Genomic DNA, 19,346 nt, shown 5'->3' on the forward strand with positions numbered 1-19,346 from the left:
GCCATTGCTAATACTGAACTTGTATTATGGATGGATCAGTGGTCTAACTTGGTATAAAGCAGCTTCAGGTACCCAATTGCACCTGTTGAAAAACCAGGAATTGTCAACCAATGTTTGCTTCAAGCTATTTCAACTAGCTTCTATTGAATTAGCTTCAGTGAATCTATTACTTATGTGGAACGAATTCAGATTACTCCAATATCTCCCTCTTGGGTTTTCTCTTTCTCTTTCTCTTTTCTTTTTCTATTTATTTCTTTTTGAAAATCACTCCCTTGGTCTTCTGTTTTAGAAACATCAATGGGCTCCATAATTGAGAACCTTCAGAAAGCTAGAGAGATTGCACAGAATAACCCTTGTGTTCCTCAAGAGCTACAGCATTACTTGCAGAAAGCTCTTCAAGCAGCAAGTGGTCTGGACCTTTCCTTGACATCAGTGGCATCTGCTAACAGGTAACATGACTCGTTTGATACCTAGGTGTAACAAAAATATTATAATTCTATTGTATAATGATTGTATTATCAGTTTCTTGTCTCATGGACAAAAGCATATGATATTAAAAAATTGTAGTCACTGAGTATAAAATGCAGATTAGTTGCAAAAGATAAGATTAAGAAACCCCAACACATTTCAAGCTGTTTTCAGGAGAAAAAAAATCCAGTTCAGTTTTAGTTATATATCTTTTACGATCTGCTCCATATTTCCATGCAAAAGCTGCTTCAGAGTTGTTTGCCTTTGAATTTAAATATCCCTTTTACAAAAGAAAAGCACTCTGTGAGTGATCAGGGGTAATTCTGCCCTGATGTCTGTATAAAAAGTTCGCCTGGAGAGAACAGTCCTGCACATGCTCATAGCACTGTGCCAGAATGAAAAGTGTGGATTTAAGTGAGGTTTCTATTACTCGGGATAAGATAAGGTTCTCTAGGGCTCAGTAGTAAAATTTATTTTTCACACATAGAACGTCAAGAGAAGCAAGATCCTTGTTAAGGTTCTTCTCAGTTCCCTCAATCATTTTAGTAAATCTCATTGAGAAACTTTAAAATGCAACCATGTGATGTTCAAAAAGACTGTGTCTTTAAAACAGGGCAAGTGCTGTGCTGGTATAGAGTAGTGGGCACACTGGGCAGGAGCAGACTGCAAATCTAGAATCTTCTCCAGTTTGAATCTCACCTCTACCCTGAATTCACTAGGAGCCTTAGGCAAGCCACTCCCCCTCAGCCTTCCCGGCTGCAATATGATAATACTACTTATGTACCTTACAAGGTTGTTAGGATTTTTTTTTTTAAAAAAAATTCATTTGAAGTGCTTTGCACACTCCAAAAGTTCTGTACAAATGCTAAGTATTATTAAGTGATCATCCCTATTCTTTAGGAAGGCTCAGGATGATAACTTTATAAAACCTGTACCATACATTACAGATAAGGAGGGCCACCTTGAATACAATAGGATTGAGTTCTGAATAAACTTGCATAGGATTATGTAGCAAGTGCTCCGAAGAGAAGCACAGGGCAGTGGAGAACTTGATCCGGCAAGTGAAGTCCTTTAGGCATACTTAGGTTTTTGTCTTCAAATAACTTACTTTATGAACATTAATTAATCTGCTAACTAAATTACTCCTGTAACTAAACTAATTAATTAAGCTAATTTTAGGTATCATTAATTCAACAGTCTGACTGGTATTCTCATTATTCCTTTCTCGGCTACAGCAGTGATACCTCGGTTGCTAAATCGTCCCCATTTATCAGCATATGGTCTGCTCTATGTGAAGGGAAAAGGAAAGTCGGTTCCTTTCTTAGGAATTAACAATGTGTAAACTGTTCCAGTCTGCGTGTTATGGGGAAACCGAGTGTTAGTTTTGTTGCTGAAGTAATAGCTGATAGTTGTTTAACTTACACTAGCCGGGTGATAATGGCTATACATTATCTTATTAAAGTTGCTGGAGCACTGGTGAGGGGCAGCAAAGAGGTTACTCAGAATGGCCTGCTCTCCCAGTCTTGATGTAGCTGAGCGTATCTGTTATGGGTTATGAATTCTTTCTTCTATTATGGAAGATTGTGTGGGGAACAGAGCACAAACAGATGATGTGCATTCCAATACTGGCCTGGAGGTATGTATTCATAGGCCTCCTGGGGCTCCACAGTCTTTCATTGGGGGTGGGGGAATCTTATTCCTTTGGCAGAAGGAAGGCTGGGCTGCTCAAACATTACAGTCTGACTTTGTGAGGCTGTCCTTAACAAACAAAACAAAAAAGCTCTTGAATCTGAATGGCATTGTCTGATCTCGTACTTTCACTGTAGAAGAAATATGCATGAAATCAACCAGTACTACTGATTGGGTGGCCCCCATCAACATCTTCTTCAAGAGAGTTTATACTCTTGTCACTATGTTGCCTTTGAACGTTTTCATAATCCCTTCCAAAGTTACCCATTGCTATTCTAAAGCTACCACTTTCTAGGGGATGACCCATTATGCTGATCTCTCAGTGGCACACCTAGGTCATTTTGAGGCTTGGACCTGAAGGGCTTCAGAGGCCACCCCCGGCCATGAGTCCCCCTGCCATGAGGCCCCTCTTAACTTAAAAAAAAAACTTTGAAAGTTTTTTAAAAAGTAAAACCTGCTTGATTTAAGGTGCCCCTTGCAGACTATGGCTGGCAGGCACGAGGTTGACCTTGGCGGGGGGAGAGAAACTTCTGCAGGCAGAGAGAGTGCTGGCATGCCAGGGCCAGCCCACTTTTGTGGGGAGGAGCTGCAAAGGGAGGTACATGAGCCTCCTGCCCAGCTCGCTCCCCTGGGAGCAAGAAGCAGCCCTCAAAGCCCCGTGATGCCCCTTCCTGCTTGGCCCTGCACATTGGCGGTGGTGGCTCCTCCCCTGGCAACCCTGGCAACGCTCTGCCATGGCTGCTTGGGACCTGCCTGATGTCCCCTCCTGCCTGCTGCCCTGGCCTCCCTCTGTGCCCAGAGAGGCATCCTCAAACTTCCCTTAACACCTCCTCCCAGGACTATTCTGGAAATAAGAGGACGCAAGTTCCTGTCACCACCCCATGCCCATAGCAGTGGTGGGGCGGGCACGAGGTGGCAGCAAGCCTCTGGAGGCCCCTCCCCCCCAGAGACAAGAGGCCATGAACCAAATCCCCAAGGTCTGTGTCTAAGAGCGCCTCTGTCTCTGCCATTTAAGCGGTGTCTCTCTTGAGCATGGGTAGCCATATAACATCATAAGAATTGTTTTGCTGCATCATGCCAAAGATATATCTAATCTGGCATTCTGTCTTCAAAGATGACCAACCAGATACTTTTGGGAAGCTCACAATTAGGACTTGAAGGTAATAGCCAGACAGTTGTTGGTTCTTAGCATCTGGAATTAAGTACTGCCACTGAATACCAATGTCCTATTCTAGGCATGTGACAGAACACCTATCCTACATCTATTTGCCTAATCCTTTTAAAAGAGCTAAGGTAGTGACTACCATTTATTTATTTATCATATTTATATACCGCCTGCCACCTAATAGCTCAGAAGGGAAAAGGCTTCACTACCAAGACAGAGGTTGCCGGTTCGAATCCCTGCTGGTATGTTTCCCAGACTATGGGAAACAGTTATATCGGGCAGCAGCGATATAGGAAAATGCTGCAAGGCATCCTCTCATACTGCGTGGGAGGAGGCAATGATAAACCCCTCCTGTATTTTACCAAAGACAACCACAGGGCTCTGTGGTTGCCAGGCGTCGACACCAATTCGATGGCACACTTTACCTTTACCTGATGTGTATAGGCAGTGTAAGTTAAAGTTGTGCCATGGAGTCGGTGTCGACTCCTGGCAACCACAGAGCCCTGTGGTTTTCTTTGGTAGAATGCAGGAAGGGTTTACCATTGCCATCTCCCATGCAGTATGAGTTGATGCCTTTTAGCATCTTCCTATATTGCTGCTGCCAAATATAGGTGCTTCCCATTGCCTGGGAAACATACCAGTGGAGATTTGGGGTGTGCAAACCGGCTCAATGGTTGAGAAGTTCAAAGTTGAGCTGGTTCAGTTCGATGGTTCATGGTCGAACCAAACCACCCCGTTTGGTCTGACCCCGGACAGAATACCCCCCGACTGTTCGGGTGTTTGCGGGTTGGTTTGTTCTAATTTTAAGTGACTTACCCCCTTTAGAGGAGTTCCTTGAAGGACCAGGGGTGTCTGCGGAGGTTCCCCTCTCCCCGCTGACCTCCGTTATCACTGCCTCTGGCTCGTTCGGCTGTGGGTTTTTTTGGCCCGTTAAAACCTCGGTGTGGTGGCCATTTTGGATGCTTCCGCACCTGCGCATTTGGCCTCTGAGAGGCCTGGGTCATGCCAGGCCTCTGAGAGGCCAATTGCGCAGGCGCGGTGGCATCCAAAATGGCCACTGTGCCATTTGGACTGCCGCCACAAGCAACTCCCCCAAAGGGGGTAAGTCACTTAATTTTGTTTTTTTAAAAAACCAGACTCATGAACCACCACCAGACTGGACTGAATCAGGGGGGCAGGGGGTTCAATGGAGTGCCAGGCCGAACTGGCCCGGTCAGGCTCAAACCGAATTGGGCCAGCCAGTTCCGTGCACATCCCTATGGGGATTCGAACTGGAAACCTCTTGCTTGCTAGGCAAGTTACTTTCCTGCTGTAACATTAGGTGTCTATTTGGGCAGTGTACAAGTTTTAAAAATACAGCACATGCAAAAACAGAATAAAACATTTTTTTTAAAAAAGACAATTAAAAAGTTTAAAATTAATTTTAATTAAAAGCCTGAGAAAACAGGTGCATCTTGAGTGTCTTTTAAAAAGCAGCCAGAGATGGAGAAGCTCTTATTTTGACAGAGAGTGTATTTCAAAGCCCTGGGGTCACCACAGCGAAGTCCCGGTCCTGAGCTGCCACCAAAGAGATCCAGCATAGCAAAGTGGTTAGAGTGTTGGACTAGGACTGGGAAGACCTGGGTTGGAATCCCCATTCCATCATGAAACTCACTGGGTGACTCTAGGCCAATCATGTATTTCTCAGCCTAACCTACCTCACAGGTTTCTTGTGAGGATAAAAATAACCATATATTCCACTCTGAGCTCCTTGGAGGAAGAGCAGGTTATAAATGTAAATGTAATAAATAAATAAATGAGCTGGTGGCAACTGAACAGGACCTCTCTACATTAGCATAATGGGTGGCTGGCTTCAAGACAAAGGAGATTCTCTCTCATGATCATGATCAGTGAATTTAGTGTGAATGCAGTGAAATTATTTTAATTTTTCTCACTGCTGGAAAATCTACTTTCTCTTTATTAGGTTAACGTCATCTATGACTTGTCATCTTAACACCTTGTGCATTGAAACTAGTAGCAAGACTTATAAAAAACAATTCTCAAGTGATCCAGAAGGTGAGTCTTTTGGCTAATGAATTAACTATAAGTTGCTCATTGATAAGACTTTAGACTGACAAGACCTGCATTGTTTTGCTTCTTCATCTACTATATATATATAGAGGTGAGTTTTCTATTAATAGAAAATTATGAATAGGTGAGTTTCTATGAATAGGTGAGTTTTCTATTAATTCTGCTGTTTATGCTGCACCTCATCACTGCTTATTTGATTTCAGTGATTATATATATATACATACACTGAAATCAAATAAGCAGTGATGAGGTGCAGCATAAACAGCAGAATTAATAGAAAACTCACCTATTCAGCCAAGCTTTTTAGCTATTTAGTGATTTTTAGCAATTTTAATCTGCACTTTTATATGTTTTACATTGTTTTAAAAAATGTTTTGTTTAAATTTTGTAAACCACCTAGGGTCTTTGGTAGTGGGCGATATACAATTATTTAAATAAATAATAAATAAACATAGCAGCAGCAGGAATCAGTTAACAACACAAAAATGATTTGGGCCGCAAATACTCAGTGAAAGCCCCAAACACTCCCTGAAACTCTCATCTCATCATGATAGTTTGAGCTGGCAAATTTTAGTGCCATTGCTTCAGAAGGCGCTCTCTGTATAACCACCAACTGGACATCAGGTGATGGGGGCACACAAAAGAACACCTCCAAGGAAGTTCTCAGTGTATGTGTAGATTCATATGTCAGCATTGTCCCCAGCCCCCAGCCCCAAAATGACACAGACAACATTATAGCGGGTATAAAGGGCCACAACTTTATTAACCAAATTAACTCGAATTAGCGGACTGAAGGAGGGTAAACACTCCACCCCCTAGACAGAGCGGGCCTAACAAAGACAGGCTTCAGACTTCACAGTCCTTCCCCACATCTTGCGTAAGTGACACACCCTGACTCTGGAAAGAAGCAGGTAAGAACCCGCTCCTTTCCCTTCATAGTCAATCCCCAAAGGGGCCTGGACAACTACTAAGTCTTCATATCAGGGGCATAGCTATAATTGAGCGAAAGGGTTCAAAGAACATGGGCCCCCAGCTCCTGAGGGCCCTCCAGCTCCATCCCTCCCTATTTTCTTCATTATCTCCCTCAATCTGGGGGGCCACCAGAGAGAGGGATGAACACGGGGCCCCCTCTCCCCTAGCTACACCCCTGCTTCACATACCCCGGACTGCTCAGCCCTAGGATTTGTGAAGCCCTGAAGCAGGTTTCAGGGCAAATCAGCATCCCTGGACCGCAAAAAGCACAAGGGAGTGATTGACCAATCTACACTTTTAAGTGTCCAAGGGTGCTCACCAATGTTCCATCCCACTTCACTTACCACCCAGCCCACACTGTTCCTGCCAAGCTGTGACCTATCTATAAGGACTAGGATAGCAGAACAGAGTAGGTGGGGGGGAAAACCCAACAAGGCCAATGTGTTAGAAGCCAAAAATTCCTACTCAGCCCGCAAAAGGATGACCAGCTAAGAGAGCCGTTCTGCCCCTAGGGAAGGGAGGGAGGAAAAAGAAAACACCGACTGGAGTTTATGGTGGGGAGCAGCCCTTAAATGGCCCCTGCCCAATCACCGCTCTTTTGGGGCTTGTGCCAGGGTGGGCTGAGACAAACCACCCTCCCTGCAGCATAAGGCCTTGGGAGGGGCATTGTGAATATATGAGGGAAGGTGGTCTTTAGGTATCCCAAGACTAGACCATTTAGGACTTTAATAGAAGAGAAAACAGTGCTTTGAACTGGGCTAAGAAATCAAGTGGAAGCCAATGAAGTTGCTATAAAACTGGTATTGTATGGTACATGTAGTGGCCATACTGAGGACCAGTTGTAGTTTCTAAGCACTCTTCAAAGACATCGGGGCAACATCTGAATAGCAGTTTTGAGATATGCATGCCATGCATGGCAGGGATTTCAGCCTGAGCTGAACTGGCCCCAGAGTTCTCTCTGCCTATTTATACCATAGAAACGAGCTCTTACAGGATACATACAGCAGAATTCACATATTCAGTAATGAGAGAGGTTTTATCCCAGGAACTTGCTTTGTACACTTCATGAATTAGATGAAGCCTTGCAGTTCCAACTTGAACTCTAAAATGCCATGATTCTAGGTAAAGCATAAAAGATATGGAAGTCCACAGCCCAGAAATGATAACCAAATGCTATCATGTACAAGATATTTTATTGATTGATTGATTGATTGATTGCATTTATAATCCGCCCCATCCAAAGGCTCTGGGTGGTATACTGTTATAAAAAACATTTTTTAAAAAGTCATTTAAAACACACTACTTAAAACCATATAAAAACAATTTTAACACAATTTAAAACCAATTATAATACTTAAAAAACAATTTATGTTCCCATTTATGTGCATGGGAGATGATGGCACCTGTGCACCTGTATGTGAGAAATATGTGTTCCCACTGCTGACGACTTCCTGAGCTTGGCAACACTAATTGTGCAAGGAGGGAGCTATTTTTGCCCATCTCTTCTCCTTCTGGAATTGTCCTGTGCCACCTGGAAATATTCCCTGACTTGAGCTTCATGACTCTCAGGGACATATTTGGAGTGTCACGGGTACTTCTCGGGGAAGGAGACGTAGGCAAAATTGGTCCCCACTTGAGCAGTAGGTGCTGCAGAGCCCAGGAAATCTATAGCAGTAACACGTCTTCCTGGCATATGGCTAATGAGGATGTTGGTCATTGTTTTTGTTACAGCAGCACCACTAAGAGTTGTGTTGCTTTTGCAGAATGCACAAGTCCAGCTTTTAATATGAGAATTTTGAGAAGCTGCTTTGTTTTTCTTCACATACATAAATAGCTTCATTCCTAAGCCATCTTTGGTTATTTTGCTGGCAGTACTTACTTATCTAGAAGTGTTTCATTTTTTATATAGTTCAAAGGGGCTTTCAAAGCAGCTTACAAAAGATACAACAAAATCACATTAAAGTCTAGTATCTGGAACAAAAATAATGTGGTTTTCCACATATGCCAGGATTATGGAGGCAGAATTTTCTGCCCTCATTTGTGGTCTTCCCACCACTTGGTGTCACTCTTTAGCCATGGTTTCCCCAACAGCAAGTTCTCCTGAGGTTCACTGGGGTTGCTGAGCAGCTAGAATTCACATACACATCCCTCAATAGAAGCAAGTCTGGCGGCTTGTGCTGGCAGTTGCTGGAAGTAATGTTAAATTAATGACATGGTAGGAGTGTAGAATTTCCTGAATTCTGGGTATCTGAGAAATCTGGGTATTTCTATGGGATAACTTGTCAGAGCTGGTCTACTTTAGATGTAAGGTGTAAGGTTATTACAATACATCACTTGTGTGAGGTTATTATAGTACATCGCTAGGCTTGTGAATCCTAGATGTTGCCATCTTTTGAGTAATACATCACTGAAACAAAGTGCTCTGGAAATTCATTGCAGGAATACATTGTTCAGAGGACAGTGGTGATGATAAATCTCTTAAACTATGTTGCTGTCTAAGAATAATGACTTTAAGAGCAAATGCAAGGGAATATCATAATTTCTAACCCTTCCTCCTCAAACCCCCAAACCTGTCCCAGGAACAAGATATGTGAAAGATCTTGATGCCTTTTTCATAGGGGCAGGGATTCAAATATTCAGTATTTCAGGCACTGTTTCTAAAACATTAGAATACTGACTCCAAAGGCTTTTCCACTTAAGTTATTGCTTTTTACATCTTTTGGCTACATGTAGGTGCAGTTCTTGTTACTTCTAATAGTTACAGTGTCAGTATTGAAATGTTTTTACATGCTCATTAAGAAAACAGCTTTACATTTTTAATATGTCTACAGTCCTCCAGCTCTGTTTAGCTGAATCTTAACTATCTGAAACTCCCAGTTATTTGTACTTATTGTTCAAACTCTACCTGTACCATGCATGACATTTTTGTATTTTTGTCCAAATTCAAATCCAGTGCCAAGGAAACATAGCTTCTGTACTAAGATACTTGTTTTATTAAGTATACACATATATGATTTTTTTAGGTAGGGTGGCTGACACTGGAAATGGTGAACCACCAGTTCCTGGAGCACACCCAGGAGCCTGACTTTTGGTGTCAAGAAAGCTACCCAACTTGCGGTTCTGAAGCTGACATCTGTAATTAACTTGAAATCTAGGTTATGGGTGCCAGGTTTGAGTTTGCCATTTCTCATTGTCCAAATGCAGGAAAATGCCACTACTGTGTGTCTGTTGCCACCTTCAAACTGCGGATTGAACCCTCAGTTTGAAGTTCAGTAAGTTGCGTCATTTGAATGCAGTAACCTGGGGTCTGCATAGATGCTCCTCCACAAGCACGTCCCCTCTCATATCAGAACCAATGGTTGTTGGACAAGTGACACACTCAGTGGAAGAGGAAGAGGGATGGGGATTGCAGGTGGAGGTAATGGAACCACAGCTGCCAGATCATCTTTGGTATGATTCTTGGCTTCCAATGTAAACCTCAGGTAAGCCTACCACTGTTTTACTTGTTCGAATTGGCCCTTCAAGTTGGGTGGCACATACAGGCAGTGGTAGGTTCATATAACATGCCCAGTGTCTGTATAGCCATCCCGACACCAAATGTCAGGCTCTCCATTTCCCATGCCATGTGAAGCTGCCCATTAGTTTCCATAATTTTGCCTGCTTCCAGGATCCACGTTTCCAGGGGTGTAGCCAACATTGGCCGACCAGGTTCAAAGAACCTGGGCCGCTGTCCCTCAGGGGCCACACCTCGCAGCCCTGACACCCCCCTGCATCTGACATCAGACATGGGGGGCTGGTTTAGCTTGTGAGCAGGGCCACGCGGCCCTGTTCAAGAGTTAAATGGTCATTGCTGCATTCGTAGCGCAAAAAAGAAGGGGGGGAATCCCACCGTGACTACGACAAACAAATATACAAATAATATAAAGCAGCCAAACAATGAAAATGTATATGAACAAACAATAAACCAATAATTGAATAATCAATAACAAAATGAACAATAAATCATTAATCCAAGCTAAACAATTCAACAAGAATAATAATATATGCAATAATACTCAAGCCATCTCATAATCCATAATGCAAAAATAGCCATCTCATGATACAAAATGCAATCTCATGATACAAAATGCATAGATATTAGCATGTGCAATGACAGTCAGAGATTTCCAAAGGAGGTGTGACTGAGCACAGCAAAAATAGGGCTGCTGGATGGCAGGGAGAGCCGCTTCTGGCCACACTGCGAATGCAGCACTGGCCTGAATCTAACTCCCGAATGGGGCTGCACAGCCCTGCTCGGGAGCCAGACCATGCCCCCTGCGTCTGACATCAGACGTAGGGGGCGGGGTGAGCAGGGCTGCTGTGGCAGCTGGATGTGGGCTGCAGCTGGTCTGGCTCCGCTACTGCACATTTTCAAGCAATTTGGAATGTTGCAGATCTTTTTATTTATTTACTTATTTTTCTTAGGGTTGAGCTAAGAAAGACCAGAGAGAGAAGGAAATAGAAGAAACTAAAACTATGGAGATGAAGAGAAAGTGACTGAGAGAAAGTGACAGTAGCAACATTGTCTACTGTAGTTGGGATCTGTACAATATACTAAAACACAACTATGAGGTCATTCACACAATCAAAAATTGTGTTCAGCCTGGGTTTGGGAGCTATGTGTGCTCCCAATATTTGGTTGTGTGGAAGCTAGGTAGGAGGAAAACCTGAGCAGAAGTGATTGTGTGGAAGCAAGGTAGGAGGAAAACCTGGTAGCTTTTCTTCCTACCTTGCTTCCACACAATCACTTCTACCCAGGTTGTCCTCTTACCTTGCTTCCACACAACCAAATATTGGGAGCACACATAGCTCCCAAACCCAGGCTGAACACAGTTTTTGATTGTGTGAATGACCTCTATAAATTGCTAGAAGCCCTGTGTTGACCTGGCATCTATCCTTTCCAAACACATTGTTTCAAGCGATTCCCTGCAATTACAAAGGCTAGAAAAGACCTCGGTCTGGTCAGTGTCTAGTTAGGAGACTACCTGGACTCCCAGTACACTGCTTTGCTTTTTATGGACAAAAGGTGAGATATAAATTAAAACAAACAATGAAGAAAGCTGTGGTTATAAGAGAGGCAAATTCCATGCTTCTGGTACCAAATTCCATTGTAATCCCACCTGATACACATTATGTGTTTATAGCAGCCAAAGTGATTTAATGTGAATATGTGTAAATAGCAATCCCCCCTCTCTCCCAGGCTATCAATTATTTGAAGGCTTTGGACTTTACCAATGCCACTTATGTCTGTGATGTCATATGGTATACATGTGATGAATTTGCATTCTGTTTCCCTTTCTGTCTAGGGCAACTTTACAGGATGTTGGTGCGTATGATTGGAGCCAAGAGGATTTTAGCAATAGGAATGCTAAAAGTTTCTTCCCTTTTTGCTATGGCCGAAATGGTGCCGGATGATAACACCATAACTATATGTGCTACAGAGTCGTATTTTGAAAAACTGAGCAAGGAAGCATCTGATTATTCATCTTATTGCAACAAAATAAGTAAAAATATAGGACCCATAGCACAATCCTTGAAGGTACCATTTTACTTTAAGAGCTATTAACATTGAGTATTTCTGGCAAATCAGTTCATAATTTCTCAGATTTTTTTTATTCCAAACCAGTTTTTCCTTCATTCAAACTATCTGGCTAAACATGGACCAACTAGGGATAACTCCCCAAGTGAAGGTTGTTAAGAATCTCTCTGGGTGACTAGGATTCCTGATTAGTGTGTACAGGTTTCCTGGACACCATATGCATAAACTGAAGGTGCATGATTCAAGTTCCTGTCCAAACATTTTCTCAGGGCAGTAGCTCAGCAACAGTGTACCATTAACGGAGAGCTCACGTTGCGGTGCAGTTCCTGAGCATATGCAAAGTGCAATCTCCAAGCCTGGAGATGCAAGCCAACAGGGAGGCTCCTAGGAGCTGGGCAGAATAAGCATGGCTATTAACACAGAGCACATGCATTGCATGCATAAAGTCAGGTTCAGTCCCTGGCGTCTTTCCATTAAGAAGATTTCCAGAACTTGGAAAAACCTTTTCTTCAGAAGCTGGAGAGTTGCCGTCAGAGTAGGTAATACCGGGCTTAGATGGGCCCATGGTCTCTTTCCATTCAAGGCAGCTTCGTATTTTCAACCAAAACCATCCATTTCTGAAAATAAAATTCTCTCATGAAGCAGAGATCACTGCTTTATGGTAAGGTCAGTCTTCTGTCTGACACAATTATACTCTGCTAGTCAGCTAGATTTCATCACAGATTGAATACCACCTTCAATAAAACTTTAAACTTTTAATTCCCTTTCTCTAAAATTTTTATTTGTATGTTTCTAAAAATAAAATATCCAAACAATTTTAAAAATGCTACCATGATGTGCTATCATACCTAGTTCCAATTCTACCATATTGGAATTTTGCAAAGTGTATTGAACCCTTGAAATCTGTAATTTAAATGACAGATTATGGTTTGTTAGGAGAATATTACATTTTTAACATGAATTAGCATCTGAGTATCACTATTATTAATTAAATTATAACAATTTTACCTCTTCCAAAAATGTTAGGTGAAGTATAACTAATTTCACCAACAAGTTATATTTGGTTGATTCATTATTTTGAGGATACATAGTACCTAGGTAGTAGCAGTCTACAGAATAGCCGTCTCATGGCTTGTTATAGGGTTGCCAATGGCCTGGGCTCATAGTCTAATAAAATGTTTCACACAATCAGAAGATCAGTAATGTTTGCATAACTTGGAAAAAAAGCCCACTCCTGGTCATCCAAATTAACTTCAGTTTGCAGTGGTCTAACTTTTGATGTGCTGCTATTACTATAGGCTCAACTTTAGATTTATTTGGTATGAGTCTTGCCCTGTCTTTGCTTCTCATTTAAACTGTCATATATATTTTTTTACTTCTTTTCCCCCTATGATCTTGACAGGAAATAAATATATACATATCAATAGAAATGATATTGACAAATACACTGAGAAAAAGAATGTTACAGATCACCTGCAAATGTGCAAGGTTTAAAATCCTTTTGGCTCCCTGCAGAGAGTGCAAAATTAATTGAATTGCTGTTGCTCTCTAGTGCTCATTCTGTGTAACTGACTGTGAATAAAAATATCTAGAGGCGAGCAAAGTACATGCAGTGTGAAGATTAAAGAACAGACTGGGGTGGGAGCTAAGACATGAAAATGCAACCTTTAAAGGAGAATGCTGCAGTTGATTTTCAACTGCCTGTTACGGAGCTAGTGCAAAAGGGTAAGTGATCCAGATTTTCAAAAGGGATTAGAAGGAAGCCCTGTTTCAGAAGTGCTCAACATCCCAAAGCAGGGTTAAACTGGAGAGAACCAATACTCTTTGTAGCATGTTTGAGACCTCAACGTGCCAAACACAATGCAGAATACATAAATTATCTATTTAAGCACATTTCTAAAATGTATTTCAAAAACATTTACAAAGAGAATGATGTCTGACAGAGAAAGATGTCTTCAGATGTCTAACTGAATCTGTAGTCAAAATAGGGCAGAACACAAATGCATTATATACTGGCATTTCCTGCAAAAATAAATAAATCTTTTTCTTTCTCCTCCCATTCATTTCCTATCCATGATGGCCAAAGTCCACGAAGCGTATTCTCTTCAGCAGGATATTTTCCTTCCTAATGTAGTTTCCCTTCTTAGTACTGTTGTCTTTCCACAACATACACAATGCATTCCTTTCAACACACAGAGTTGATCATTCATGACGCATTGAACACATGGCTGGTCAATTCCGGGCTCACTTTCTTCTAGTCCTGATTGGCAGGAACTAATGGATTGTAGAAAAGACTACCATGGATATAGATTCCAACTGCACAATGTAATCTTTCAGTTGGGAAGGTTTGTGGTGATAGACCCAGCTGTGATTTGGATCTTGGATAAAGCTCTCAGCTGGCCCGCTCACCATGAACAAGCTGCAATTCTGATTAGGGTAAAAGGCTGTTAGCCACATATGACTGCCATGTCACGCATGATGGTCAAGTAATGTGTTTCCAGTCTAAGCACTTCCAGAATATGAGTGAGCTCACTAATGTATTTTCACTCTTTTGCAAAAGCATGAGATTGCCAACTCTTTGTTGTAACCCCACAGCAGTGTGAGGGGATTAGCACTAGGGATGTGCGAAACGTTTCGGGTACAGAACGATCTGTACCTGAAACAGCCAATTTCGGTTGATTTGGATCTGAACCGAATCACCCTTCTGGCCCTCCAAAATTTTTTGTAGCCAAACCAAATCACCTCCATTTCGGCTCCGAATATTCAGATTTTCGGATTTTGACATCTATTTGAATTTCCCGCCTTTTTGCCTCCCATTGACTTCAATGCAAAAAGGTCTGAAATTCTTCTACTCAAAATTTGGGTCCCAGGGGCAAAATAGTGGGGTGAGGTGGTAGTGCCTAATGGGTGGAGGCTGCTACCCCAATTGCAGAGGGATTGGGCAAAGGGCTGATTTTTGGTGAATTTTTGAAGTTTTAGTGTCTTTGGGGCAGATCAGGGGCATAACGTGGGATCTGGGCCAAAAGAGTGGTGTGGGGTGGTAGTGCCTAATGGGTGGAGGCTACCACCCCAATTTCAGAGTGATTGGGTAAAGGGCTGATTTTTGGTGAATTGTTTAAGTTTATGCGTCTTTAAGGTTTTCCCCCATTAGGTATATTGGAGGGTGTATCACTTCACGTTGGGGGGAAAGGGGTGGACTAGAGCGGTGTGGGGTTTGTGGTAGTGCCAGGTAGGGGCAAGGAAGCTACCTGAATTTTTTCAAAGGATTTGTGCAGAGGGCTGATTTTTGGTGAATTGTTGAAGTTTTACATTAAGGTTTTTCCTCATAAGGTATAATAATGGAGTTTTCAGCAGCCCCATAAGTGCACTTGGGGGGTGCTGGGGTGGCCCAGAGTGAGTGGTGGTGTAGTGCACATAGGGTGCCAACCACCCCCATGTTTCTGAGGTGTTCTGAGTGTGAATTCTATGATAGCAAATAAGAGTGGATTCATTGTGTCTCATTGAAAATCTCATTAGCTATCATAGAATCCACACTCAGAATACCTCTGAAACAACAGAACCCTGTACCCCATGGGTTAGAAACCCATGGGGGTGGTTGGCACCCTATGTGCACTACACCACCACTCACTCTGGGCCACCCCAGCGCCCCCCAAGTGCACTTATGGGGCTGCTGAAAGCTCCATTATATTATAACTTATGAGGAAAAACCTTAAAGACGCGTAAACTTCAACAGTTAACCAAAAATCAGCCCTCTGCCCAAATCCTTTGAAAAAATTCAGGTAGCTTCCTTGCCCCTACCCAGCACTAACACCAACCCCACACCGCTCTAGGCCACCCCTCCCCCCCCAGACATGAAGCGATACACCCTCCATTATACCTAATGGGGGAAAACCTTAAAAATGCATAAACTTAAACAATTCACCAAAAATCAGCCCTTTACCCAATCACTCTGAAATTGGGGTGGTAGCCTCCACCCATTAGGCACTACCACCCCACACCACTCTTTTGGCACAGATCCCACGTTATGCCCGCGATCTGCCCCAAAGACACTAAAACTTGAAAAATTCACCAAAAATCAGCCCTTTGCCCAATCCCCCTGAAATTTGGGTGGTAGCCTCCACCCATTGGGCACTACCACCACACACCACTATTTTGCCCCTGGGACCCAGTTTTTAATCCAAATCAATTCAGATTCAGATTCGGATTAATTCGGATCCGAATCGAATCAGGGGTGATTTGGATGCGCCATATTTGGATACAGAACAGAACAGGGGTGTTTCAGTTCGGATCTGAATCGAAACACCAAAAATCCAAACTGCACACCCCTAATTAGCACCCCCTGTGCTAGTCTGCTCTGGATGTCATCCAGTATATCCTTTCTTTAATTGCCATTTCCCTATACCTTCCATGTTTGTAGCTAGGTTTTTCCAATGTTTCATCCACCCTCATTGTGTCATGGTCACTAAAGCTCCAGCAAGTACACCGTTAACTTACCTGTATGCACTGGAGCAAAAACATCTCTAGTGAACATAGATGTCCTGCTACCTGAAGCTGTGACTTGTTAAGAAAAACAAAAGTGCCTCTGAAGGCATATACAGACTACTGCAAGTGCTAAGTTTAAATTGTCAAGACACAATTCTGAATGACAAGATGAAATACCAGTGAGAAGTATGTCCAGATCCTTTTCAAATAAATGTCCTTGAAGGTGTATTATTTATTTATTTAAAATATTTATACCCTGCCCCTCTAGTACACCACTGCTTGGGTGGCTCACAACAATAATAAAATAGATACAATGTAAAGTAAAATATTAATACAGTTAGAAAAGTTAAAAGACCAAGCTAAAACAATTAAAACATTTTAAATGACAATTATTTCAAAACTTTAAAATTAAAAATTATTAATGAAAAGCTAAAAACTGAACACTATAAAAAATTAAAGAACCTACCAGATATAAGTAGAAGATAAAACATTTAAAAGCCTATATACCTGTACATATACATACAGAAACATTTAAAAGCCTAATACATATTTTAAATACATATTTTAAAATATGTATGTATGTATTTGATTTCTATACCGCTCCCTTCCAAAAACGGCTCAGGGCGGTTTACACAGAGAAGTAATAAAGAAATAATATGGATCCCTGTCCCCAAAGGGCTCACAATCTAAAAATAAACATAAAATAGACACCAGCAACTGGTACCTCCACAGTACTGGAGGTACTGTGCTGGGGGTGGATAGGGCCAGTTACTCTCTCCCTGCTAAATAAAGAGAATCACCACGTTAAAAGGTGCCCCTTTGCCAAGTTAGCAGGGGTTAATTGTTTTTTTAGAAAAAAATTAAGGGAGTGAGCATGGCGAAACTCTTTGGGAAGGGCATTCCAAAGCTGAGGGGGCCACTAACAGAGCTGCAGTTGGCACAGACTAGGGACAGGTCTCTAGTCCATGCCAACTAAATCTCTGTTATTGGTGGGGCCATAAGTAGGGCCTGAGATGCTGAGCAGAGGGCCCTGGCTGGTTCATATGGGTGAATGCTGTCCAACAGGTATCCTAGCCCCAAGCCATGTAGAGCTTTAAAGGTCAAAATCAGCACCTTGAATCTAGCCTGGAAGCAGACTGGTAACCAATGAAGCTGCTGCAGGATGGGAGTAACACTCATATTTGACTTGCAACCACAAGCATCCTTGCAGCAGTGTTCTGGACCAGCTGAAGCTTCCAAACCATCTTCAATGGTAGACCCACATAGAGCACATTGCAGTAGTCCAGTCTCAATGTTACCAAAGCATGTGACTGAGGTCAGGTCCGACTTCTCCGAGTAGGGTTGCAACTGGCATACCAGCCATGGCTGGTAAAGAGCACCTCTGCACACCACCATTACCTGTGCTTTCAAGGACAGCGTCGGGTCTAGATACACCCCCAAGCTGAGGACTTTGTCTTTCAGAGGGAGTGTGACCCCGTCCAAGACCAGGTTTCCCTCAATACTTGGATGGTCAGTTTTACCAACCCAGAGCACTTCCATCTTATCTTAATTAAGTTCAGCTTGTTTCCCCCATCCAGTCCAGAACAGCCTCCAAGCCCTGGTTCAGAGCATCCACTACCTTCTTGGTGTCTGCTGATTTAAAAGATAGGTAGAGCTGGGTGTCATCAGCATACTGATGGCACTGCAGCTCTACCTATCAGACGACATCTCTCAGAGGTTTCATGTAGATGTTAAACTTCATAGGGGACAGAATGGATCCCTTTGTCACCCCATAGGCCAAAGACCAAAGGGTGGAGCAGGCATCTCCCAGTACCACCTTCTGAGTACGAACCTCCAGGTAGGAGCAGAGCCAATTTATAACCGTGTCCCCAAGTCCCAACCTGGAGACATGACCTAGAAAGATACTATGGCCGATGGTATCGAAAGCTGCTAAGAGATCCAGGAGAATCAACAGAGCCATACTCCCTCTGTCTATCCCCTAGCGTAGGTCATCCACCAGGGTGACCAAGGCAATTTCCATCCTGTATCCAGACCAGAAACCAGGCTGGAAAGGATCTAAGTAATCCACGGCTGCCTGGAGCTGAGACACCACCATGCTCTCCAACACCTTGCCCAGGAAGGGGAGGTTAGAAACTGGTTGAAAGTTATTTAAATCATCTGAGTCCAATGAGGGCTTTTAAAAGAGGAGCCTAATGACTGCCTCCTTCAGCTGAGGAGTCACCAACCCATGCTTAAAAGAATCATTCACCACCTTTGAAACCCCCTGGACCCAGTTCCTCCCTAGAAGTCTTCTCCAGCCATGAAGGGTAAAGGTCCAGCACACATGTGGTAGGCCTGTACACCACCTCAACTGTACACCACCTCAGGCAACACAGTCAGAAAACCATCCAATATAACAAGACCTGATAGTGCATTGGTAACATCTCGTTCTGCTGCTGCAAAAACCTTAGCATCCAAGTCAGAATGGATGAAAGCGATTTTATCTGCAAAATGTAATGCAAATTGATCACAGTGGGCTGCTGAGAGTTTTGTTTTGATAGTCTTTGGGACCCTCACATAGGAGGCTATGAACCACTCAGTAAACCTCTGCTGGATGACATTGAGCAGATGCGCTGGTGCTTGAAAAGTAGGATTTCTTTACCGCTATCACTGCCATAGAATAAGCTCTAATATGGGCTCTAGCTGGTGTTTGGTCACATTCATTCTGAGTTTTCTGCCAATGACGCTCAAGCCTGCTTCATTACCAGCCTGCTTCATTGTCTGCAAATCACCTGTATACCAGGGAGTCACTTGGACTTGGCGGGTCAGGAGAAGATGCCTAGACATGACCATGTCAATCTCCTGACTCATCTCCTCATACCAGAGTCAGACAAGGGTCAATGTACAATGTCTTTTACCTGGTCTAGCTCCCAAGAAGGTAAG

The 19,346-nt window shown here is 42.8% G+C and overlaps 1 protein-coding gene across 13 annotated transcripts in view; it reads left to right on the forward strand.

Moving 5' to 3' along the window:
• The window catches only part of LOC128345691 (uncharacterized oxidoreductase YhdF-like), a 123,084-nt gene that overhangs the window by 24,248 nt on the left and 79,490 nt on the right, over positions 1 to 19,346 (forward strand). For 12 of the 13 annotated variants that reach the window (XR_008316586.1, XM_053298028.1, XM_053298029.1 and 9 more), the window contains 3 exons: positions 290 to 449; positions 5,286 to 5,377; positions 11,710 to 11,942. Coding sequence is in view for 12 of the 13 variants with exons in the window: in XM_053298028.1 (XP_053154003.1) it covers positions 290 to 449; positions 5,286 to 5,377; positions 11,710 to 11,942 (485 nt within the window). In the remaining variant the exon portion in view is untranslated. Of the gene's footprint in view, positions 1 to 289; positions 450 to 3,240; positions 3,318 to 5,285; positions 5,378 to 11,709; positions 11,943 to 19,346 lie in introns of those variants that run through there. The other variant, XM_053298027.1, reaches the window with a different exon arrangement.

The sequence above is a fragment of the Hemicordylus capensis genome, chromosome 2 (genome assembly GCF_027244095.1).
Source record: "Hemicordylus capensis ecotype Gifberg chromosome 2, rHemCap1.1.pri, whole genome shotgun sequence".
Lineage (NCBI taxonomy): Eukaryota > Metazoa > Chordata > Lepidosauria > Squamata > Cordylidae > Hemicordylus > Hemicordylus capensis.